Below are 27,426 nucleotides of genomic sequence, written 5' to 3' on the forward strand. Positions count from 1 at the left end.
AAAAAATAACTGCCTCGCCCACCACGTGGTCGTTCAGCCTCCCCCCATCCCTCCACTCCACACCCTAGGGTAAGAGCAGGAAGGAAATGGGTGGGGTTAAAACTTCTTTAGGGTCTTCCTTAGGCTTCATTGGTGTTTTGATGATAGGCCCATGACACCTCCAGAGAGCTCATTGGCAACACCTGGCATCCCTCCCTCTGCTTTGAGCCCAGCAAGTGTACTTGCGCTTGATCCATAGCCACTGGCTGCTTCTTTCGGCTGCTTCAGAGACTGATCTTATTGTCTGTCGCAGAGCCTGTCCATGAATGCCAAGGTCTAGGATGTAGACCACCTTTAGTGAAGGGGACCATAGCACCGAGTCTGGCCTGAGGGTGGTGGTTGCAATCTCTGGGGGAAAGACTAGTTGCTTGCCAATATCAACTAGCATCTTCCAATCCTGGGCCATGGCTAGCTGTCCAGTTTCTGGTTTGGTAGCTGGGTGGTTAGGCTGGTTGTTCACTGGTGTTCAACTAAGATTAAACAAGCACACTGATTCTTATGTTGTTTTTTAGCTAAATTTGCTGTCTATGTGTAGTATGTTTATTTATGTATTGTTTTTACTGCTTTTATTGATTTTGTCTATGTCTATACAGCTTGTGCAACACTTTGGTCAACCCAGGTTGTTCTAAATGTGGTTTATAAATAAAGTTTGACTAGACTTAAGCAGAAAAAAACGATACCGATATGAACCGATATTTAATTTTTATGGCAACATTGCAAAGTCAATATTATCTGACATGCCTAAAAATTATATTTTGTATATGTTAAACATACTCAGTGATTAAAGAGGATTAGTTTTGATTCTATAATGGAGGCCCAAAGGTATAAAAAACACAGACAAAGAAAGGGAGCAAACTGGGTAAGAAATCTTAGAATCTAATAGGTGACATCTGTTAAAGTTGGCAGTGGATATCACATCAGATCAGGATGCACGACACTGAGAAGAACAATGTGAACCAAAGAACATGTCTTGGACATTGTTATTCGTATTTTATTTTCCCCTTTCAGAATTAAATTAGTCATCTTTTTGTCTAAAATCCACAATTCAGACATGGCAATGCTGCTAAAATTCAGTTTCCTTCAACAATGCATCTTCTTTTTAGGATGGGGATTTTGTCGATTACTCTCTCAGATCACGAAGGAGGAGGCTCAGTGGGGAAGAAGGGGCCAAGGGCAGTGTGAGAAGAACAGATGTACCAGGGAATCGCAATCAGCTGAGTCCCAAGTGAAAACCAATGGTTGTACACTCTTTTAAATGTGTTTCATAAATGTGTTTTCATCCTTTATCTATCTGTACAGGATAACGGGGAGTCCAATGTGAAGCCTCATCCACAGACATACAGTACATATTTGTATCTGATGTTTAATTGATTTTAGATGATAATATTGTTTCCTGCTCAGGAATTATCTACTGAATTAAACTTTGCCTTCTCCGGATCATGAATGCTTGTCTTTAGAATGTTGCTGTGTATACAGTATTTTATATAATAAGGGTCACACTGGCAGTTTCACTCTAACTAAAAGTGGAGCAGCTTGCCTGATTTTTGACTGCTCTCATCCTATAAGAAGTGAAACTCGATAACAGCAGCACTAATCCCAAAGAGATTTCCGATTCTCCAGCTCAGCCTTACACCTTCTGATTAGCTTCCGTTCGGTGTGATATGTCTACGACACTTTGCAATTACATTTGCTAACAGAGCAGACTATTATCCAACATAGCTGAATTGTTAAAGGGATGTTGTATGACATCCCTATCGGCAGTGTAGTGCATCAACAGTGACTTGTCCCCTACTTCATCTCGTGAGCAGAGTTCTGTCAGTTTTCGGTGTTGAAGAAAGTAGTTCCGCCTCGTTGGTGGGGTCACAAATGTAAGCGATTTGGTTCTCAAAACAATATGCGTTCAAAAGAGTAACATTTGCATTACAGAACCGTTTTCCACGAAAAAGTCAGACCTCACAATCGCTTGCTTTTGCTATTTTAATTGCTATTTTCTCTCCCTTAGCATCACTGCATGCCTGTCAAGTGTTGCTCACCTTTCTACCACCTGTTTCACAGTGTTTACTGCTGTGATAGTGAAAGTACACATGTATGACTACAAAGCGATGAAGACATTCCTTTTAGCACAAAGCCAAAGGTATACCTTTATGAACTGCAATACACTGAACTTCGTCAGATGGGGTTAGAATGGGCTGAGAGAGAGGAAGGATAAGCTGAAGTTGTTACATCTCAGCTAATTTCAAGTCCACACCATTTTTTAAAGATATTTTCTTTTGTGAGAATATATTTATCACTTTAACTCTCTGGCATTGCAGTGTTCGTCATTCACGCATGTAAACACTGTCAACCAGGTGATGGAAAGCTGCACAACAGTTGACAGGCGGCAGCACGCAGTGATAAGAAGGGAGAGAAAACAGCACAGAGTGAGGTCTGACAGGTGTTGTGGATTTTGTGAAGTCTTGTGGAAAATGGTTTTGTGATGAAGATGTATACATTTTTTCAACCCATATTGTTTAGAGAAGCAAAACCGTTTACTTTTGTGACACCACCAAATAGCTGGAACTACTTTTTTCGACATCAAAAATTGATCAGGGTCCTCATGTATAAAAATGAACGTGGAAATCTGACTAAAAGTCTCCACATTTTAGATGAAAAAAAATAAAATCTGGTTAATTTAAAGGTGGACGCAAAGACTCAAAAGGGGGATGAAGTTATGTCGAAAATTTATTGATGTAATTCCAGACGGATATATACAGTACTATATTTAGCGAAATGATGACAGTAACACCATCAAAATATTACAGTGGTGTGAAAAAGTGTTTGCCCTCTTCCTGATTTCTGATTTTTTTGCATGTTTGTCACACTTAAATGTTTCAGATAATCAAACAAATTTAGATATTAGTCGATGACAACACAGCTGAACACAAAATGCAATTTTTAAATGAAACTGTTTATTATTAAGAGAGAAAATAAATCCAAACCTACATGGTCCTGTGTCAAAAAGTGATTTCCCTCTAAACCTAACAACTGGTTGGGCCACCCTTAGCAGCAACAAGCGCAATCAAGCGTTTGTGATAACTTGCAATGAGTCTCTTACAGCGCTGTGCCGGAATTTTGGCCCACTCGTCTTTGCAGAATTGTAATTCAGCCGAAATGGACAGTTTCTGAGCATGAACCGTCCTTTTAAGGTCGTGTCAAAGCATCTCAATAGGATTCAGGTCAGGACGTTGACTAGGCCACTCCAAAGTCTTCATTTTGTTTTTCTTCAGCCATTCAGAGGTGGACTTGCTGGTGTCTTTTGGATCTTTGGGCCTCATTCATGAAACGTTCTTACGCACAAATGTGTTCTTAAAGCCTTCTTACGAAGATTTTTGGCATTCACAAAACGTGTTCTTAACTCACAGTTCTTAGATCGAAGAACAAATTCTACGAACGCTCAGGAGGACTCTTACGCACAAGCAAAGCTTGCACTTTCAATGCGCCCTCATGATGGATTATGCAACGTGATCCAAAAAATGTAATGCAAATAAAATATCCCAACAATTATTTATTATCAAAACAACTAAAAAATACTCCATGGATAAATATATATTCAAATCCCAATTCATTCATCCATTTCCCTACCTCAATCGCAAACGGTATCACTCAATTAATATCCAAATAATCTCAGATTCGCAACAAGATTCTGAATGTTGTTGCAAGTTTCCCCGGAGGTACACACGACTCCTACATTTTCCGAAATTCCTCCATTGAAATGTGCCTGAGTCATGGTGCAGCATGCGACAGATGGTTAATCGGTGCGTAAAATTTTAATTTATTGCCTTTTGCATGTTGTTATGTGGCCATTAACTTATTTTACAGGTGATCGAGGCTATGCCCTGGCACCTTGGCTCATGACACCATTGAATAATCCGCAGACCCCACAAGAACAAATGTACAACCAAAAGCACACAAGTACATGCTCCTGCGTGGAGCGCACCATCGGTATACTCAAGGGACGCTGGATGTGTTTGGACACCGCAGGTGGAAGGCTGCTCTACAAACCAGAAAAGGTAGGTTTTGTAGTATTTAATATTATGTTTTAGTTTATTTATGCTTTGGAATGGCAAAAAAATAAGAGGCAAACATTCTGATTCTTTGTTTGTGAAGGCTCTCATTAATCCAGGAATTATCCATTGCAAATATGTTTTATTTGGTCAACTGGATAAATAATTGATTCTCTGTTGTTGCAGGTGTGCAGGATCATAATGGCTTGCTGCGTCTTGCATAACATCGCAATGAAACGTGGTGCGCCTATTGCGCACGTAGCACCCCCAGATAACGACATGCGCCCCCAGCCACGTCTTGAGCCAGAGCACGGGGCTGCTGTATTAATTAGGCAGCGTCTAATCAAATGTAACCACAGAAAAAATAAAGTCACACACAAACTATGCATTTTGACTTTATTTTTCCATCATGATTGTGTAAATATTTTCTAGAGTTTCCGAAACGGTTTTGTTTCTGATTGATGGCCCACCTCCCGTTTCCTCCAGATCCCTCCGGTGCAGTCTAATCTTTTTCTTTGAGTCTATTTTAAGTCAAAACACTTCTTTTTAACCTCTGCGGCGGCGCGTTTCTCCGTGGAAACGGGATTTATGTTTCTTGCAATGGTGCTCCATGCCGACTCTTTTTGGATGGCCTGATGACCGGTGGATACACGTGAAAATAAGGTGGTCTTGTGTTCGGTCACTCCTTGTAAAAGCACCTCTATTAAAGTAGAATTTAAGTTTTTCTTTCGTTTGTTGTCCAGCTGCTCCTCAGTCTTGCCCTTGCGCGTTGCCATCTCCGCCTCCAGCTGCCTGTTGCGCACGGCACATTTTTGACCTTATATAGGAAATAATAGGCGGTGACCTATGCAAATTAGGCCTCACATAGACGGGCATCGCAGTTGGCATTCATCAACCTAAGAACACCGGTGCGAACGATTATCCCTACTTAAGAACGTGTCGCGAATGTGGCGCAGTTTCCAACCCGCGCCTTCTTAAGTACACTTCTTAAGAAGACTTTTAAGAAGATGTTCGTGAATGAGGCCCATTGTCCTGCTGCAGAACCTAAGTTGGTTTCAGTTTGAGGTCACAAACAGGAGGCCCGACATTCTCCTTCAGGATTTTTTGGTAGACAGCAGAATTCATGGTTCCATTTATCACAGCAAGTCTTCTAGTTCTTGCAGCAAAACAGCCCCAGACCATGACACTACCTCCACCATATTTTACTGTTGGTATGATGCTCTTTTTCTGAAATGTGGTGTTACTTTTATGCCAGATGTAATGCGAGACATACTTTCCAAAAAGTTAAACTTTTGTCTCGTCAGACCACAGAGTATTTTCCCAAATGTATTGGGGATCATCAACATGTTTTCTGGCAAAATTGAGGCGAGCCTTAATGTTCTTTTTGTTCAGCAGTGGTTTTCGTCTTGGAACTCTGCCATGCAGGCTGTTTTTGCCCAGTGTCTTTCTTATGGTGGAGTCATGAACACTAACCTTAACTGAGGCAAGTGAGGCCTGCAGTTATTCGGGGTCCTTTGTGACCTCTTGGATGAGTCGTCACTGCGCTCTTGGGGTCATTTTGGTTGGCCTGCCACTCCTGGGAAGGTTCACCACTGTTCCATGTTTCGGCCATTTGTGGATAATGGCTCTCACTGTGGTTCGTTGTAGTCCCACAGCTTTAGAAATTTCTTTATAACCTTATAGATCTCAATTAATCTCTGTTATGATAATTAATAATAAGTTTCATTTAAAAACTGTATTTTGTGTTCAGTTCTGATGTCATTGAATAATATTTAAATGTTGGTGATCTGAAACATTTAAGTGTTTCAGATGTTGTAAGAGTAACTTTACACACGACACTATCCACACAAATAAAGGCCGTGGTAAATAAATGTTGCTATTGAGGACAACGAAAAAACGTATTTTTGATCAATTGTCCAAAGACTTCAAACACTTCAACATATTTGCTTTATGTCTTGTATCCCTATAGAAGTATTTAACCTGATGTTTGTTATAATTAACACTAATCAAACACATAATATTATCATGATTAGAATGAAATCTTCAAGCGCTGCATTGAGTTTTTCATGTATCTTTTAGTCCGGATAGCACACTGGTGCGTAATGGTGTTTATGATAAATGACTAATTATCTCCATCAGTGTCATGTAAAATAACAATTTCCACAAATATTTTAAAGTGAATAACGGCATGATTTTTTTACTGCGATGATGAATAAATCCTTATCCCCTGAACTCGGCTCATGGACGAAGACGGGGAAATGTCAGTGTTGATGCACTACACTGCTGAAGGAGATGTCTTACAGCTTCATCTTAAAAAATTCAAACTATCCCTTTAAGGACTCCAGGGACAAAGGTTTGTACATACAGTAGTTAAAAAATATGTGAATATTCATTTGCATCTGTTAAATTACCTTATTCTGTTAGAAGAGTGGTTATATTTGCAGTAAAGCAGATTGTGCACAGCACTGTAAGTCATGTCTGCTCACCTGCACCTTACCTTTTTCTTCTTACGAAAACAACACATCGTCAATAAATAAATTGTTCCAAAATTAGAACGTTAAAAAGCTTTGTTGAAAATCTTTATTCATAGTGAAATGCATTAACAACATAATAACATGAGAATGATCAATGGAAATCAGAAGGTGTTTTTCCAAGACACATCTAGATAATCCACACAAGATTCAAGATTCAAGATTCAAGAGAGTTTTATTGTCATGTGCATGGTAAAACAGCAGTTATACCATGCAATGAAAATCTTATTCTGTTCATTCTCCCACGAAAAGAAAGAAAACACAAGAAAGAATAAGAACATAAGAAACATAAACACATAAACATAAACACTGCTTGCCTGCTGTAATTCCATAAACGACTTATGATAATTTATTAACTTCTGTTCACCTTACTGCAAGTTTTCAGGCCGGATTGACTAGCAATGTCGAAACAAGTGCAATCAAACGTTTGTGTCTCAGCACAAAACTATGATGCATTTAAGAACCGCCAAGCACAGTGCGAAATCTCAACAGTTGACCAAAAAACACTATCAGCATAAAGCATAAAAACATAACCATGTAAAAATTGTGGGCTTTCTAGCAGTGGTACATACAGTATATACAGTACTGTACATTTTGCCTGAATTATGACATATTTATACCGTATTGTCAGAGAAAAAAACTAGTATTTGACCAAAAACCTGCAAATTTGTGTAACAGTGAATGCTGAATAGTGAATGTGTGGGGATCTACTGTAAAGAAGTCTACAATTGCAAAAACAAAATCAAAATCAAACGATCATAGCAATCAAAATCAAACGCTGACATCAGCAGCAGGTTGAGATACGAACTCATGCGACAGTGAGGCGTTACGGGGATTAGGACAATTAGGAATGTGGTTATTTTACATGATGATGCAATACTTTGTGGTCATAATTTGAGTGTTTAATTCATGACAAACACTGGGACAAGTGCGTGGTGTCATGGTGGGCAGAATAATGATAAAATAAATATGAATTTGTCCATTGAACTGTATTATAAATGTATATTTTGTTTGATTCCATACATGATTTGAACATTTCCTTAAGGAAAAATCACTGAATTTACTGATCAAATGCTGGGCAGAAACCTTTGATGGCTTCCGTAAGCGTCTCCTCTCAGCTTAGTGTGCAAGCCCAGCACTGTCTGAGTGCACTCATTGAGTATGCCAGTTTCTGTTTGTCAGCATGTTGCCAATAACATTTGTTGTTGCAGAAACATTTATTGTAGACCATGACTTTCTACAGCTTGTGCAATCCCTTTAATGTAAGTGTGATGTAATTATTCATGTTGGACAATCTAAACACAAAGAAATGTCATATGGGAGGCACTTGCAGTACTCTACTCATCCTGAAGGTGTGGGGGCATACGTGAGTTGGAAGGTGCGTCTCACTGCCGTCCTTCCATAGAGAGGAAAAGCCAACGTTTTTGGGTATTTCAGCAGCACCAGCTGGAGAGCAGCAAGCCAGATGCATTCAAGATATTTTTATGCTCTGCTGAATAAAAGACTGAACTTGGTGTAGCTCATATACAAATAGGAAGACAGACTTTTTTTTTTCATTTGAAGAAAGTAAATAAATAAATGGGACCAAGAAATATTTGAAGCCAACATTTTTAGCAATAGTTCATTATTCTCACGTTCTTCTAGTTATTTTCTTAATGAGCAACGTAAACATAAAAAAGGAGTCGGTGCCTGGCCAAGCATGAACCTCACCACACGTAACTGACTGGGACTTACTATGCTTTAACCGGATTCTACTTCCAAGGGCAGCAATTATGAATAAGTAAATGTGATAAGACTTTATGTGACCCATGTGATACTGTATTTGGATTCAGTGGCCTAAAATTACTTAAAATCAAGCATCATCAAGAGTATTGCTATGTCTGAAACTGCACAGAGTTGTGGAAGACAGACAATGGAGAAGGAAGGGCAATTAGCATGACAACACCTATTAAGGAACCGTTTAGCAGATGATGACCGCAGACCGTTCTTTTCTCCCCATCCTTTCGAGTGAGTTTTGCATTTTTCCACGAGTGGATGCATTAAGTGATATTTACTCAAGAGTGTGGAGGAGATACCAGTAGATGGGCCAGTATACCAGGAGGTGAAGCAGCAGGAGGAGGGCAGAAGGCCCGCCGCAGAATCACCATCTTGTGGAACAGAACTGCCAGAGCCTACAAATTGACCTGCAGCAGGGGGTGGCGTGAAAGGCCTGGTGTCCACAAGTGTGGCTTGTGCTCCAGAGAACAGCAGAATTGGCAGATTCCACCTTGACGCTCCGTGCTCTTGACTGGTGACAGCAGGTTCACAAGCACATGATTTCACAGACTGGCATTCTTGAGACCCTTTGGAGAATGTTCTGCTTCATGCAATGTCCTCGAGCCTACCTGGTTTGGAAGAGGGTCAGTGATGGAGTGAGTTGGTGAGATGGCGTGGTGATGAGTTGTTTGACAGAGGGGTTGTCAACATAAACGGGTTCCACTGTGTTAAAGATGTTATTTTCTTGACTACAGCAGAGCTTGGCCCCAGGGTGAGACACACATCACAGGGAAGGTAGGTGAGGTAACACTTTTTCAGGACGTCTTATTTATCACTGGTGTCATTTAGATAGAAAGAGCTTGAGTCATTGCCCAATAACTATTTTTGTTGTTTTTGGACTCCCATTTTTTACCAACTTTTACTTTTGCAACAAGCTTACTTGCACACTGTTGTTTTTTTGTATGCCGAGTGACCCCTGCAGACCAGACATGTAAACATTTGCATTTGAAAAATAGAGACATTTTCTGGAAAGGGAAAATAATGCAAGGAAAATTCTCCAGCCCAGGCGGTGATGGATCGACCCATTTGCCGCCTGCCAATGTGCTGCACCATTGTCCTCACAGATTGCTGTGGCTCAAGTATGTCTCCTGCAGTACCAGGGAGGCTTTTTTTAATGAAAGTTGAAATATGGGAAATTCACAGAAAAATCTTGAACTGGGAGTGTGACGGGAGGGTCATTCCTACAATTCACTGCCATTTGAGTCACCATGACATCACATGCTATATTTAGTTTTAAAAACATTCCAATTTAAAAATGAACAATCACATTTCAAATTGTAAGTCCACTTCTACCGTAAAGCATAACAATATCCAAAAAAGGAATGAAGAATAATTAATAACCAAACTGGCATGTCCCCATTCATGTTTGCTCGACTACAGTTACAAATACAGTCAGGCCTCGTATATCGCAGATAATTGGTTCCATACCCGACCACGATAAGTGAATTTTGCGAAGTGGGATTCAATATTAATAAATACGATATTTTTGGAGAGCATAAAAAACCTGTTCATGACTTTCTAAATTCATGTTTCAAGCCCTATAGACATAAAATAACACCCCTATAGTCACCTTTACACTATTTTTTTTGTTGTTGTTTACACCACATTGCTAATGCGCAGGCTACAGGATCACTGCAGAGACACCAGAGACGGCCACGGCTTTGCTAGTGGGCTAACTAGTTAGCCTCCAATTTATTCTAAACTTAAGAAAGGGTTTCAAATAGAGTGGGGAAGAAGGACAAAAATTTTGCACTTCCACATGGAATGGGAGGAGAACTTTTTTTTCACTATCATGTCGGACATGCCATGGCTGACTAAATGCAGTGTGAAGGTAATGTAGTGTAATGTCATGTCTCATCAATATTTTGTGTCATTACGGACACCCAGTGACCAGAATACTACATATGACTGGTCTTTCAATATATTTTTTTACTAATAAAGGGCCACAGTCAACCATGAACCATGAACCATGAAATGGCGATAATTGATTAATTGATTCATATTTGACAAACCGCGACAGAAGGAGCGATGTTCGAATCGTGATATAGTGTAGGATGACTGTAGAAATCATACAAATGAAACAATTTCTACATTTTTGTTATTGTTATATAATGTTATTTATCAACGTTCCTAACAAATGTAATTTGTTGATATGAAGTTTTCAATGCGTTAAAACTTGAAAATAAGTTGTGCCTGTGTTTACTGTTCCCCCTGTTACTCTGATGAATATCCCTTTAAATATACTCAATGACCATTCCTATAGCGACATGATCTTCAGGAATTCAATAAACTAAACACATTTTTCGTTTTTGCGCCGCCCTGAGTGACAGCCTGTCTCTGTAGCTCTCTGTGCTTTGGTGTTTAATTTCACCTTTTTGTGAAAGCCATTTTTCTGGACTATGTCTACTACAGTATTTATGGGAAAGTGTTATACACAAGGACAGCTCTCCTGGAATTATGATCGACAGCAAAACATGGAATTAAATAACATTTACCAAAGGAGCTGAGGAAGGTGTACCGGGGATGTCGTGCTGGAGAGAAGTTAAAGGCTAAGCTATCAGCGAAGAGGAAAAGATACAAGCCAGCTGTGCCATCGATTGTTATGGGCAATGTCAACTCCTTCTCTAACAAGTGTGACGAGTTGCAGTCACTCCTGTGTACGCATACACAGCTTCACCGCAGTCCGTGCGGGCAGGGACGCTAAAGCATGCAGTAAAAATCAAAGGTGGAGGTCTGATCATGTACGTGAAAAAACGTTTTTTCTCAGACCATGTTATGAACTATGTGTCATGAAGCAACCTGTGAACACTAGAACATTTCGGAAGTGGACACAGGAAGCCAGTGAGTCATTGAGGGCCTACTATGAGTGCACAGACTGGGAAGCATTGCGGGACACAAAGGGAAAAGGGAGTCACAGACACAGACATGAGGTTGACTGTTTTACCAGCTACATGTTTTTCTGTGGGGATATGATTGTGCCACCAAGAACCACACGCTGCCTTCTGAATAATAAACCTTGGATTACTCGTGGGATCAAGGGCTGCTGAACCAAAAAAAAAAAGAAGCCTTCAGGGAGAGTACCAGGGATAAACGGGTGCAACAGGAATTATGGAAAAACATGAGAAAGGTTAAGGACGACTACAGAAAGAAGGTGCAGAGGAAGTTGCAAGACAATAATATCAGAGGGTGTGGGGGGGTATGGAAACCATCACTGGCTTAAGACAGTCAAGTTGTCTGTTGTGGCCGTGGCCAATAGGTTGAACCAGGTTTCTTAAACAGGTTTGACTCAGCCCCTTCAAAACTATGATCTTTGACTTTTCGAGAGCTTTTAATACAATCCGGCTCTAGCTGCTCATGGACATACGGGGGACTCCTCCTGTACAGCCTGGATCTTGGATCTATCACGCCTTTTGTGACTGGAGTAAGATGAATGGCCCACTCCTAAACTATTGGCAAGGAGATGGTCATTGACTTTCGTATGAGTAAGCCGCCTCTACAGCCAGTCAACATAAAAGGTGATACCATCGAAGCAGTCAAGGTTTACAAATATTTGGGTGTGTACCTAGAATGCAACTTGCAGTGGTGCGTAAACACGGATGCACCCTATAAGAAGGGCCAGAGTTGGCTTTTCTTCCTGATAAGAAGAGGGTCTTTTAACGTATGTACAGAGATGCTGCTCATGTTCTACTGGTCTGTAGTGCCTTGACTTTTGCAGTTGTGCTGGGCTGGCAATATTACAGCAAGGGACACCAGACGGCTGAACAGGCTGGAGAGAGCTGGTTCAGTATTGGGGTGAGGTTTCAACACACTGGACACTGTAAGGAAGAATGAAAAACAAGCTGCAGTCCATACGAGACAACATCAACCACCCCTTACATCATACCATGGCAGAGCAGAGTAGCACCCGAAGTGGGAGGCTCATTTCTCTGCGACCCTGGACTGAGCGGTACAGGAGGTCCTTCCTTCCAACAGCCACACAAAAAGAAGAGTAACTATCGCTTTTCACTCTACTCTTTTTCAACCTTTGAGAATGTTTCTCTGATGTGGTAAATAATGTGTCCATGCTGTTACTATTTATTGTTAAATTTGAAAATATTTTTCAAATTATACAATGTGGTCAATAACTGTGGTAAATCGTCGTCTGTGGTCACCAGGTACGAGCGTGTAATTCATCAAATGACCATTAATGGCTAACTTTGGCGCTAAAATGTCCACCCTGTTACCATTTTGCATAGTAACAGGGTGGACTCATAATAACAAAGTGGACTTCAGAAGGAGATGATTAACTATTTCCAGCAACCATTCTTAGTTTTTCATTATTTTGGTTATTTGTCTTTATACATTAGGTTCTTATACTTCCTTTAAAAGGGCTCATTAAAACAACATGCATGTATTTTTCAGGGTACGCTACCTGCAGCGGAAACAAAGCTAAAGGGAATGGCGTCATGCAGACCCTGAAAAACGGGCAAAATACCTAAATAAGGAGCAAGGGAGGTTGGAGAAGGGAGAGAAAGCGAGAAAATATTGGGTAATGGTGAATTGTTAACTATGATGATGAACCTTACCCACCAATAATATTGAATGTTGAAGATTATATTGGAGTGAAATTTATACATAAGAAGTTTTACTGGCCAAGTCCAAGGAGAACATTGGCTGGTCCAGGTGACCAGGTTGTGGGCCTCATGAGAACGCAACAACCTGAAAACTAAAGATCCATCCTGTTAGAAAAATGGGTGTGGAAGTTAACAGAACAACAAATGGATTAGGGGTTAAAAATAGAAAACTAGAAACTGTTCCTGATGTGTATGTTGGGTGTACTTCAGGTTCATTCAACTTCCTTTTTATTGCAAATGAAAGGTGAAAGGAAATCTACATTTTGCTTTAAAATGAAACATGTTTTTTCCAAGATAATTGGTATTCATTGATATTAAAAAAAAGCAAAAACTTTTACATATGAAATATATGAAATAAGGGACATTTTAGGTCTTCAAAAATGTAAAAAGCACAGAGACTGTGTATTAACAACAACAATGCTTATGAATAAAGATGAAAATGTCCTACAACAGGGTGGACATTTGGACTATGTTGCGTGCCAAGTATACAGGTGATTCACAGGGACAACTGAAGGGTTGACAGGTATGTACTGTGTCAGTACATACCCCACATATTTTTTTTCCCCCTCACATGACGCTTATGTGGTCGTAGACAAGTCAAAATGATACGTTCTAATTGTTGCATTTAATAGTCCTGAGATCTTCTCACTTCCTGGCTCAACAACTCATTTTAATTCCAGTGTCAGCCCAGAAAACTGCCCCACTTAAAACAGTGCAAACAAGCAAAGTCTAGCGTCATGAAAGTCTTCCTTTAAGATCCTGCAAAGATTTTGGATGCAGGCTAATGTAGGGCAAAGCCTCAGTGTCGTGCAAAGACATATAAAATGCAACTGAAGAGTCCCTGACCCGGATAGGCTGCTGAGAGCACCCTGAGGATGCAGGATCTCTAAATGGGGGAGGCGTTCAGCACCCACGCACAATGACATATCAAGATGAACCAGGATATTTCTTCTATGTATATAAATGACTTCAATGAGTCACCGTGCATCTTCATATTTATCCAATAAAATACGTTTTTACTGCAGTTCTGATTGACACTCAAAAGTGTTGAGGCTACAAAAACACAATCTTTGAGGGTACCACCCCAGTGACAAGCCACTGAGCCCCTAAAGGCACATTCATGTACTTTTTTCCTTAAGAGTGTAGTTTACACAGTGTGTTGATCTTAGTTGATCTTAGCATATGACAACGACTGACTCAAAATGTCGCATTAATTCAAACCGTTTTCTCGGCAGAGTTTTAAAAATGTCAATTTTCACTTTCCTATTTTTTCCTCTGACCGCTTCAGTATTTGTACGAAGCCAGAGCCATTATTTGACATTAGTTGCTCTTTTATCAGTGTGATAAAAAAAAAATACAAAAGCTTTGCTCCGAAGTGGAAAAATTACATACAACGCTGTCTCTTTCTCCTGAATCTTACTTCCCAGTGTGCAGCTTCCCGCTCCTTCATATGCTTATGTGATGCGCCATGGAAGAGAGCCACTCCTATTTGAAAACCCCAAGCATTGGTGGGCATCAGGATATCATGCTGAGAATGTGACAGGCATAACAGCCGCTGCTGATTTCTCTGTGCCCGCTCAATCACGTCTGATAGCACTGCAGCTCTTAGAGCACCGTTACGAACAGTGGGGACATTATAAGCTTGTTTCATCCTATCTGATTTAAAAAAAATCAGAGACCGCCGGACCAGGGCTGAATGCCCCTATACAGATAGGCCACGGTTAGACAAAAGTGGGTCTATCAGACATCAAGCTCTCCCCTCCATGGGAAGTCTTTGACATCTCCAACCAGCTGTGATACAGTTGAGAGATTCTTCAATCATGTCTATCGACTGGGGCTGTCCTCTGATTGAAGAGAATTGGAACGGAAACATCACTTCCACTCCTTCATGAATAAGTCACCAATAATTTATGAATAACTGATCAATGGTTAATGATCAGAAGCACAACTTTGCAGAATGTAAAGAAAATGCAAAAGAAATGCAAAGGAAAATGCTGCACTCTGCCCCTTTAAAGACACAACTGTGAATATTCACCCCGCCATCTGTTCGTGCAACATGCGGCATAGCTCACACATTCATTACGACACATTTAGGCCGTGAGACTGAGGAAGTGAATGGGCTTGGCTGACAGCATTTATGTCATTATGACAGCAAATGAGCCCGCAGAGCGGAGTCACACCCTCTGCATAGCGAGACGTGGACAATACACACATCCATGCATCACATCATGAAGACACACTCGGACGGACTAAATAGAGCCTATTATTTGTTGGCTATTATATAATCATTATGGTAATAAGATTAAAACCAATGGGGAAATAGAAGTACTCCATTGGAGAAGTAATCAACCGTGCAAACATGGCTCCGACTACATACGGATGAGAGGAACTACAGCTGATTGATGATACCAGTCGTCCCTCACTACTTCACGGTTTGAATATCGCGGCCACACTCTATCGCATTCCAAAAAATGTATTACTAAATGATCGAGGAAAAGGCTTCTTGAGACGTCATCTGTACTTCTGTGAAGGTGTCGGACGTTTCGCTCCTCATACGGACAACTCCTCATTTGGACAACTCCTGTACGACTGAGAGCCTACACAGACGCATTACTAAATGATCACCGTTTCATGGTTGACTATGGCCTATTACTCAGTGTGGAAGTGGTTGTTTTTTTGCTGCTTATTTTGTCCTTCTTCCTCACTATGTTTCTACTGAACTGTGTTGTAACTGTGTTTTTTGTATGATTCCAATCGTTTTTAAACATTTTCCTAAGTAAACATCGCACATTTCCTGATCAAATACAGAGCAGAAATCTGAGACGAGGCTGCGGCAGATCTCTCCACTCCGCCACTGCACTGAGTGCACTGCACTGATGGCACCTGCCAGTTTGTGTTTGTCAGCATGTCGCCAATAATACAGTGTTGCAGAAACATTTATTATACACCATGACTTTCTACAGCCTGTGCAATGTCTAAAGTAAGTGTGACATCATTATTCTTGCTAATTGGACAATAAAATACAGATAAATGCCATACGCAGAGGCCCGTGCAGTACTCCACCTCATCCTGAAGGGGCGGAGGTGTGCGTGAGCTGGAAGCCAGCTGGGTTTTTTTTTTTATTTTTTTATTTTTTAACAGCAGCTCCAGTTAGAGTCAAATGAATTAAAGATATTTTTATGCTCTGCTGCATTAATGAATGGTATTGCCTGTCAAGATGGAGGATTTGTTGGCGCAGAGTTACCCCAGTGGAGCAGCCATCCAAACTTGCAGAAGGTGACCGGTCTTTCACAACAAATTATCAGAACTTTTCCTGGACAAGGATAGGATGCTTGTACTTCATATACAAATAAAAAGGTAAAACCACAAATGTTTTTCAGTTCATAAAAGAAATGAATAAATGGGACTAAGAAGTATTTGATTTATGAATGAATTGCAAACTTAATCCTCTTTAAAAAACTTCAAAGGAGTCAGTGCCTCACCAGCCATGAACCTCACCGCACATCACTGGTTTCTAATATATAGGTAGGTTTATATTGTGTCATAGTTTTATTTTTCTTTTGCAACATGCGGAGGGAGAAAACAAACACATTTCATTTGTGGATATAGAAGGATTCTCCAAAAGGCGTCTGACCTACATTATGTCCCAATCATTCTCCCGTTTGAAAATGCTGTAAATTCTAAAAACTTCTGTTCCTCAGTTCATTAAAAGTATCAACTCTCCTCTCTGCACTTGTGCTTCGACTAGGATTTACTTCGTTTAAATGATCATTGTCACTGAGTATTCATGAGTGCATCATCCTATGATGGTGTTGTTGGCAAATAAATTTGATGCTGTGCCACTCTCGGTAAATGCACCGACACTGGTAGCCTGCAGCTGTCAATCAAACAAGACTTTGGCCTACAGATGCTACAGACACTTCTATTATGACACACCACCTTTACAAGGACCAGGGGCGGACTTACCATTAGGCAAACACAGGCAATTGTCTGGGACGCCCCTCATAAAAACTGATCGATTTATTTCTTCAATTTTAAGTACATACTACTGTTTTAGTCTTAATTCACGTGCTTAAAACTACATCAAAACGCAGTAGATGAAGCTGAGAGTAAAGATGTGAATAGCGGTAAGCTATATTAAATAAACTATATTAAATGTCGCTCAATGTTCTTAGAGTAAAGTGTTGAGATGATTCACTTGTTAGGTAATAATAATCTCCCAGGAGGATTTTAGGGACTTTTAAGGAGAATATTCTCATATTCACACTTGTTAGAAGATGATGAACATTAATATTTAAATCGTTTTGGGGGTTATATAAACATGGCTGTAACAGATTTCAAAAGCAGGAAAAAAATGGCCTAAATTACATACATTTTGTAAGAATAAAAACAAAAACAAAAGCACGATGTGGAGGACCCCGATGACTAAATTCGCTCCCAACAATGACTGCCTGCTGTCTCTCATATTGAAGCCTCTGCAAATTTCAGAAAACATGGATGAATAACAAAATATTGATTAAAATAAATGTAGTTTGGGTGAATGTTAATACCAGCCTATAAATATGCACAACAGCTTTAAAGGCAAGGAAAAGTGACTTTTGATAAAATGACTTACTGCAAACATGTTCTGCACACTCAAGCATATCCAGAGCTGCAGGGTCAATAAGAGCAGATCAGATTGTGAGGACACATAAAACCAGATGAGGAGCCATTATTGCATTCTAAATTGCTGCTGTCACATAAAAAGCTTTTACTTCTTGTAAGATTTTTTTTAAGCAGCAGGTAATTAGGAATTCATGACCTCTGACCACTTAGCCAGACAGCTATTACAGCCATAGACTATAATTTTCACATATTTAGACTGTCAACACGTTTGATGAAAGGCGATGTGAGATTTTTGTTAAGCAGCGCCAACAATGAAACCATCGATTGACGCACAACTTCAACATCTTTGCTTTTAGCTTCAAAAATACAATAAGAATATCTGCAGAGACGACACAATACACATCAAACCATGTCATGTCAATCAAATGATTTTCTTTGATGTATGACAACACTGAGACAGTTTATTATGTACGTGATCAGAACAAATCCATAAAAGCAGTGAGCGATGCAACATTTAACAGACATCTTCTTCTTTATGAATGATACTGTATGTTATGCAGTTCAACCAGCACTGGTAGAGCATCCGTCGAAAAATTAGAGAACAATTCGATTGTAAGGGGGCATTTCTGAAATAGCCACAGTGACACAATTACAGGTTGACATAGCAACAATCTGATATTTTTGTCACCTGTGGCATTCTAATGAAACCACAAGGTATAGCTATTTATTTGAAAAATGAACACTGAAGCAACAATCAGTGGCTCAGTGGTACATGCCGGTCTCATGGTCGCCTTAATGTTAGAAGATTGAATGGAAATAATTAGCCCGCCTTACTGAGAAGCAGTACAGCTATAGCGCCCCCGTGTGCTTGTGTGAAGACACACATGTTCCATACTGTATATCATTACTGTATATAATGCATGCAGCATGAGAAGCTGAAATGTGTAATTTACATCAAAATCTTTACATCCTTCAAAATAAAAAAAAAATACAGCTAAAAGAGTGCCATGACTTAGATCAGGGGTGCCCAATCTCTTTCCATCGAGGGCTGCATACTGAAAAATCTAAGGATGGACCGGCCACTTTGACATTTTTTGACATTTTGTAAACCAAACCATGCAGATATGCTAAGAAATTCTATATATTAAAAGAAAAAACAGCATGCATCTCAGCTTTGTGATATACAGTAGATGAAAAACGTTTTTAATATGAACATTGGTATGAGCTTTTTTTGGCTCGTTTCTATTTCTGTTGTTTTTTTTATTTTCAAACATTTCAACATTTAATTTTCTTGTAATGTTAATGTGCTCTATTTGTTAAATTATGACTTTAACCCTGTGGGTTCCCTTTGAATTTGCTACCCTTTTGAGTCCCTTGAGGACAAAAAAAGTCTACTCCCAAAAAACTGCTAGAAATGATGACAATGATGTCACTGTTTTTGCTTACAATACAAATTTTTCCATACAGTTCCATATAATAAATGTTAGCGGGCTGGGGCTCTATGTCAAAGATTAGGCTTAATAATACATAAGATCAGTCGTAAAATTGATTTTGATGCTTTGTGTTTTTGCAGGGTCAGATTACAAATTTCCTACCCTTTGGGGTCCCTAGAGTTGCAGTTGGGAGGGAGGAGCTTGCAGCTCCACTTAACGCTCAATGAAGTTGCATTTTTTAAAGAGTATCTATGCTGAATATAGTAGACCACCATGAATTAATGAACGTATGGCAAACGATGAGGTCCATGCATGTTCTGTATGCCTGCATGCACGTGTCTGCATGTTAGCATGCTAACACCCAGCATGATAGTGCTAAGTGTGTCTATATGTGTCTACTAGGGATGAGCGAGTACAACACTATCTGTATCTGTTCTGTTCTGCGTTCGAATCTCGGCTTGGGCATTTCTGTGTGGAGTTTGCATGTTCTTCAGGTGCGTGCGTAGGTTTTGTCCCACATTCCAAAATCATGCATGTTAGGTTAATTGGAGACTCTAAATTGTCCATAGGTATGAATGTGAGTGTGAATGGTTGTTTGTCTATATGTGCCCTGCGATTGGCTGGCGACCAGTCCGGGGTGTACCCCGTCTCTCGCCCGAAGTCAGCTGGGATAGCCTCCAGTATACCTTCAGGACCCTAATTAGGATAAGTGGCATAGAAAATTGATGGATGGGTAAAACGTTAGCTGGAGTCGAGCCAAGCAAGCAGAGTCACCATCTGTATTGTGTCTGTGTGTGAAAGAGTGACAGGCATGGCTCGCTGTGAGCGTGAAGAGTGAATACATTAGTTACGCAATGAGTGACCCAATTTTCCTTCATCACCATTGTGGATAATGACGAGCTGTACTCGTTTCATGCTCGTACTCTGCAAAAATGCATTATCCATAACCGGCTTATCACTAGCGTTACCCATGAAAATAGATAAAAATGCTAGTACGCTAACGTCAGCATGCTAGCAATGCTAATATGCCAACATTTGCATGCTAACACCGAGGAGGCTAAATGTCCCGAATGAGTTGAGAGTTTTGACTTTAGGACGACCTCAATCGGTTGAGAAATGTGTAAGTAGTTCTAACTCAAAGGCATTTTTGCAATGGAATGTCAAGAAAAGTGGTAATTATTGGTATGTGGAAAATTGCATCAATGTCCGTAATTACTTGAATGCTTTGATGTAGGAATGGTCTGCATCGGTTGAGAAATGTGGATGTAGCTACAACTCTCAAAGGCATTTTGTGTTCCAGAAGAAAACGTGGGCTTTTTTATGCTGTGGATAACAGCACGGTTATCCTGACTTTGTTGAATGAGTTGATTTTGGAATGAGGTGAATCGGTTGAGAAAAGTGAAAGCAGTAGTAGGTTATAGCAGTTTTACAGAAGAGTGTGAATTTTGGGAAAGTTTAGAGTTTTTTTCAGTATAAATATATGTAGCCTGAATGTCCTGAACGTGTCGAACAGTTTGATGTTGGAATGGCTTGAACTGGTTGAGAAATGTGGCAGCAGTAGCAGGTTTTAGGGAAAAGGGTGAATTTTGGGAACATTTTTAATCTTGGATCACCCCCAAAATGTTATCAGTTCTTCCATATCCTAATTCCGACAATTCCTGAAAATTTCATCCAAATCCTTTCCGAACCTTTCAAGTTATTTTGAACACAGACAATCAGGCAGACAGATAAAAAGCAGGGAAAAACACAACCTCTGTGCTGCGCTTGCACTTGCCGAAGGTAAAAATATAAATTTGTTATGACTTTATAGCAGTTTTTGGGAGTAGACTTTTTTTATCCTCTATGGACCCGGAAGGGTAGTAAATTTAAGGGACCCCAGTGGGTTAGTCATAATCGACATTAGAAAATAACATCAACCACTGCGTATAAGCTTAACGATTTTCCTGGCACTGAGTGGTCTGCCCGCACGGTATTCGGAGGTGTCACTGGCTGAGAGTCCAAGGACACACTAAGATGCTCTTTTTGCTGCAAAGTGTGTAAAACTGAGTTATTTTTTTCTCTATTAGTCAAAAAAAGCTATGATTGACCTGGCCTGACAGCAAACATGATGCTTATTTGTGATAATACACAACTATGGCTAACAGAAACAAAATATTGGGAACATATGCAACTCACAACGTGTCGACAATAAATGGTTTCTACGGCTTATCCTGCTTAGAGTCAGTGAATTCTACATGGGATTTTATAACCCAGAGGAGAAACAAAATGTTCCATTCCACACAATTCAAAACAATTTGGTCTGTGTGTGACTTTTTCAACTATTTCTGTTTTGGTATTGCTGGTGTAGAACATCCAAACCTTAACTGTCAAATTGTATATCACCCCAATATAATTTGAGCAAAAAGCACAGCACTCATTAAGATGACTACACTGGCAGATGGAACATGATGCAAACTGTCTCTTAGCTGCCGCCATGATTCACTATTTAAAAATCATCAGGCTCATCCATATGCATCAATGTTCATCAAGTGCTCTGCATTGACCAACTATGGATGAACGTGGAGGAGTGATGTTGTAAAAATGCATCCCATAGGAGACCTCCATGAGTGGTTCAAGTGTGCACATGGCTCATGTCGCTGACTTTTTTCCTGTAGCTCATTAAAGAAGGCCTTAAAAAACAATGCTGTCCCATGTTCATTTTTACTACAGACTGGTTACACTCCCAGCCTGAAGATAAAAAATGTTTAAGGTTGCCGAGACCACCAGCGAATGGTGAAAAACTGTGAGTAATTGAGACGCCCATAAAAATATGTCTTTTTGACATATGGCTCTCTCCCTCCCCCCCCAAACCAAACCTGCTAGCTTGATGTGGCGTTCTCCTCTGATTTCGGATCAACATTTGCAATAAAAGCGACTACTGTACTGTAATTATTACATTAGATTCAGCTCCAGGACCCTCCCCTTCTCTCTTCAATTGCCATTGTTCACTCGTGACAAAAGAAGCTAACAAGCTAAATGCATAGATGCACAACACAGTTTTAAGCCCTAAATATGCCTCAAGCACGTATTAAACGCATTTACTGAGGCTGCCGAGGTGGTCAAAAAGCTCCTCTGTGGCAGGGCCCCGGGGGTGGATGAGATATGCCTGGAGTTCCTTAAGGCCCTGGATTCTGTGGGGTTGTCTTGGTTGACGCGACTCTATAACATCGCGTGGACATTGGAGGCGGTCCCTCTACATTGACAGACCAGGTTGGTGGTCCCCTTTTTAAGAAGGACTGGAGGGTGTGCCTACTAACATGGCATCACACTTCTCAGCCTTCCTGGTAAGGTCTATTCAGGGGTTCTGGAGAGGAGGGTCCCCTGGATAGTTGAATGTCGGATTCAAGAGGAACAGCCCTTGAGGGTGCATGGAAGTTTGCCCAGCTAGTCTACATGTGTTTTGTGGACTTGGCGAAGCACTGTCATCTGGGAGAAACCAGAGCCACTGCTCCTCTGCATTGAGAGGAGCCAGATGAGGTGGCTCAGGCATCTGGTTAGGATGCCTCCCGGACGCCTCCCTGGGGAGGTGTTTAGGACACGTCCAACTGGTAGCAAGGGCTCGGGGAATACCCAGGACATGTTGAAGAGACTATTTATCCTAACTGGCCTGGGAACGCCTCAGGACCTGCCGGGAGGAGCTGAACTAAGCAGACGGGGAGAGGGAAGCTTGGATTCCCGTCTTAGGCTGCTGCCCCCACGACCCGACTCTGGATATGCGGAAGAAAAAGGATGGATGAACATTTTATGCTTTACTATTATGTATTTCTAAATTATTACAGACTTAGGGGGAATGAGATGTGTTTTCTGCGGAAATAACGGCCTACTACTGGAGAAAAAATAAATAAATAATAATGAAAATACCCTTTTTTTTTTTTTTTTTTTTTTTTTTACAAAAATCTGTGAATTTGTGGAGTTCCAAATGCACAATCACAAATATGCGGGGATCCACTGTATAGAATACAAATGATCGGAGGAGTACACCTGCTGTAGATCACTGAGAACAGAAAAATTAATACTTAATAAAGACTAAAAGTCCAACTTGATGATGTTCAGTCCAGCGGAACCTCAGACACGCTTGGTAACATTGACACTGTGGCTCGTTTGGATTCCCTCATCTTGTCCAGCCCAAAGAGGAGGTCAAGCTGGGTGACTGGACGCAACTGCTCGTCAGCCACTAGTCTGCAGAACAGATCATAAAACTAAGTACACGCAGCAGAAGTGCACTGTTATGTGAAAGTTCCACATCACAGTTTAATCTTTATTTATATACCGATACTCAATTCAGGATGAGGTGCACGCATCATCTAATGAGGGCAAAAACATGACCAAGTATTCATGATCAAATATTTACTTTTGCAGATGTAATAAAATCCCCTCTCGAGTCAAAAAAAACCTCTGTTTATTAGCATGGCTGTAATTTGCAGAAGTGTAGAACTGCACTGCACCAGACTGAGAAACGTATTTAATATTTTCCCATTTTTACGTAGTTAAATTATGTAACTGAAACATGTTGTCATTATTATATTATGCATGAGTTTTGAATGAAGTGTCTGCTGAGTAGTTATGACTTGTTACGCATTTTATACCACGTAGAGGTACAATCACATACTGTAGGTTAGACTGGTCAACTGAGCACACGTATCATTTCCTATTTTTGTCTGTTTTCCTTCACTAAAGTCCTGAAATGAAAGCAACAAGCATCACACTTCTGCGTGTATTCAAACACATCACCCTCTCAATGTGAACACTTACAGTACTGTTTGTTAGCATTGAGCTTTTTATCATCTGCATTTGTACACTTTATTAATTCATGATTCATAATACCACAATCACTTCGAGTGCTTTGTGATCAAAATACCACAACATGAATAATTTGTAAGTTGTAGCATTAAAAATGTACAGTCGGTAAGAGACCCGCAATGGCCTAACCTCAAGCTGGAGTTTGAGGCTGCTACTGTTATTCTGCAAATAGAAGCTCATCAGCAATGTGAGTGTGCATCTTACTTTTCTTCCTCCTGGACTTCCCCTAACTGCTGAGCGATCTGCCTCATCTGCTCCTTGCGCACGTAGTCTCGAACTCTGTACATGGCGGCATCGCGGCAAAGTTCTCGGAGGTCGCTGCCAGAGTAGCCTTCCGTCTTCTCGGCTATCTCCTTCAGATTAATGGTGTTGCTCAGCTGCCCAGGAGACAGTAGGATGGTAAAATGAGAGAACCACAGCCAGGGCAATGGTGTTAAATCCTCTGTACTGCACATATCTTACATTTTCTCCAGCTAAAATCAGCCTCAAGATGTCCTGTCTTTGTCTTGCGTTCTGCAGAAAAGGACAACAATTCTTGCTAAGACAAAAATAAAGCACAATAACAAACAAGCAAAGTACCATGATTCCATATTTGTGTGGTGACATCTCCACCCTAACAATAAATGCAAAAACTGTTCCTGAGAGGTTAAAAAGGGTTTCTGTAAATCACACATGAACAACCCAAACATTCCTAAATCACACAGTATTTTTTTTTTAAATGTGTTTTGACTTGGATTCAAGATAGCTTACTTTGTACTTTTTATAAAGAATATCCCTATGTAGAATCATGCTTTGTTGTATGATAAAAATGTAGAAAAAAATGACACAAACCGGGATCCTCCAAACATCAGACCATATTCTGATTAGATACAGCGTGTGAACTATTTTTTTAAGTAACAGAAGAAGAGTTCTTACAGGAAGACCAACATGAAAAGTGGTGGGCATTCTGCGCAAGATAGCAGCATCCACATCTTGAGGTCGATTTGTTGCCCCCATGATCATGACCTACAGTGGGAACAATAACACAACATGGGTGAGCACGTTATTACAGTCTGGAATTAAAGTAAAGTAAAATGTGGCACCACTGCAAAGGTACCTGTATCTCTCGGCCATTTTCATTTTGTAAAAGTAGCTTGTACAAGAAAAAAGTTGGAGACCACTAAACAGACCCAGCAGCTGTTGGCACATTACAGCATGAGTCAGAGCTTGCAATTTATACCTGAGTCGCTGAGGATGTTTCCAGCCCATCCCACAGGCTCATGAACTGGGCCTTCATCATGGCAGTGGCCTCGTGATCAAGGCTGGAGCGGTTCCTGAGAAATGACTCTAACAAAGACAAATATAGAGAAGACTCATATGTACCTGGAGATCAAAGTGGGATCAAAAATAGTTCGTGCAGTATTAGACAAAACCAATATGTTGTATGTGTGTACTGATTCAACACAGCAGACCTGAGGATTAAACCACAATTTAAGGACTTGTTTGTAAAACGCATGGCTCTTCCCGCTACTGTTGTACTGATGTTATGTTATGTGCCTGCTTGATAGCTAAAATGTTGATATATTGTGAGTTTGTTTTTTTTTATGAACTACATACATGCTAATTGTTTAGTATCTTGAAATTTGATCTAAGAACACACATTAGCCAGAAGTATTGATACTTTATATGTTGTAGTTGGCGCCCTATCAAAATCTCCTCTAATAATACCCAATGGTTGGCCAATGATACGTAGCCGAGTAACAGTTCAAATTACCACATCAGTAAAATGTTTGCTAGGGTGAGGTTTAAAATCATTAATCATTTTACAAACTTCATAATAATCATAGTAATTTTAACTATGTTGGAACTATACCAGTTGTGCTGTCAGCCAGCCCTAGGTGTAACACACACGTGCAGGACAGTGATGCTTGTTTAGAGGGCTAAACCAATTATCTGGGACACTTCTTCAAAATGTTGCTACTGTCAAATGTCGCTGTGACAGTGCTGCTTGCAGGCTCACTGTGACACAAAGTAATTTGATCACATGTTTATGATGAGCATGTAGAATTTATTCAAGTAGCTAACTCAGCCTGTTTGAGATGAGCTCTGCAATTGACGCAGTACCAAAAACTACTGTACAGTCGTTGCTCGCTGCATTGCGGTTTATATATATATAAAACACTTTTTTTAAATAAACTATACTGACAGTCATCCCGTCAGTCATTGATTCACTCACCAATTTCATCAATAAAAATTATACAAGGCTGGAGTTTGATCGCCAATGAGAAGACGGCAGCCGTCAGCTTTTGGGATTCACCGTACCACATATCGGTCAGTGTGGACGCCTGCAGATTGATAAACTTGCAGCCAGAAGCTTTGGCTGTTGCCTTAGCAATCATGGTCTTCCCACATCCCGGTGGACCAAACAACAAAACACCTGCAAGGACAAAATATGAACAGGTCATATTTTATACTTCTGTAATACCTTTTACTTCCTTTAGGTTATTAATGTTCTAAAAAATGGTCTAAATTCACGAGACTGCACCTGAATGCAGTTGATCGGTGTCACTACAGATGTTAATGGTTGGAAAGTCACAAATACTGTAGATGTGACATTGAAAAAAACGACAAATAGAAGCAACAGAAGAATGTTCAATTGTATTTCTAACAGGGGTATCACGAGAGGATACATAATATTGGGTTCATGAGAGTGAGACGAGAAAATATTTTAACACTACTTTTAAGAAAACTACAATGACAAAATATAGGACTCGACAAACAGACTAACACCACAAAGCAGGCACATTTGAAATGTTTTATAACTTTTTCCATAAAATGAAACAAAAACTAAAAACTCTAAGAGTTAAAATAATAATGACAGCTGCAGCTGCTACTACTAATCATTTATGCTTGATCTGTAGCTATCAGTAGCATGCGGTGCATTTGGTACCTGGGCCTTCTTTAATGGCACTACCGAGATCGTTAACACTACACATATCAGCCGCTGAAATAAACAAACTCTGACATTATAAACAACTTCCAGGTAGTACAGGTAAGCTCTTTATTGGCCGAAGTGCGGCATTAATAATTCCAACTTGTAGTTGAACAGTGCCAGCTCACTGCTTTTGTCTTATCTACTTGTCGTTGTCTATTAAACACAGCAAATTGAGGGTTAATTTTTTGGGATTGACAAGAATCTTGAAATTAAAGTGTCAATCTTACTCTATTTGGAGTTGACCTAACTGTATATTCTTTAAAATGTTCAATAAACACTTTATTATGAAAATGTTGAAATGGAGTGTTGAAATTGTTCATATCTGGTTAGTGTCACAATAAAGACATTCAAAACTTAAACACTCCATTTAACATCTAACAGTGTTAAAGCGCCTTAAGCCTCATCCACAGGCATTTCAAAATGACTCCACCCCTCACGTCACATTGCTGGAATGAAAAGTAGGTGCAAGAAGTTGGCAATTAGGAGTCGTTTTGCATCTGTAGGTAAGTAGAAGTTTAAATAGGTGATAAATAT

At 40.1% G+C, this 27,426-nt stretch overlaps 1 protein-coding gene across 4 annotated transcripts in view; it reads right to left on the reverse strand.

The window, feature by feature from the left end:
- Positions 1-6,706: 6,706 nt before the first annotated feature.
- atad1a (ATPase family AAA domain containing 1a) overlaps positions 6,707-27,426 on the reverse strand; it is a 36,228-nt gene continuing 15,508 nt past the window's right edge. Inside the window, exons 5-11 of one of the 4 annotated variants that reach the window (XM_054773676.1) lie at positions 26,134-26,334; positions 25,138-25,244; positions 24,834-24,923; positions 24,381-24,431; positions 24,123-24,295; positions 17,657-17,692; positions 6,707-17,516 (exon numbers count right to left, since the gene is read on the reverse strand). In XM_054773676.1, coding sequence (XP_054629651.1) covers positions 17,677-17,692; positions 24,123-24,295; positions 24,381-24,431; positions 24,834-24,923; positions 25,138-25,244; positions 26,134-26,334 — 638 coding nt within the window. In that variant the 3' untranslated portion in view covers positions 6,707-17,516; positions 17,657-17,676. The other 3 variants (XM_054773675.1, XM_054773674.1, XM_054773677.1) reach the window with 3 other exon arrangements.

This window comes from Dunckerocampus dactyliophorus, chromosome 4 (assembly GCF_027744805.1).
Source record: "Dunckerocampus dactyliophorus isolate RoL2022-P2 chromosome 4, RoL_Ddac_1.1, whole genome shotgun sequence".
Lineage (NCBI taxonomy): Eukaryota > Metazoa > Chordata > Actinopteri > Syngnathiformes > Syngnathidae > Dunckerocampus > Dunckerocampus dactyliophorus.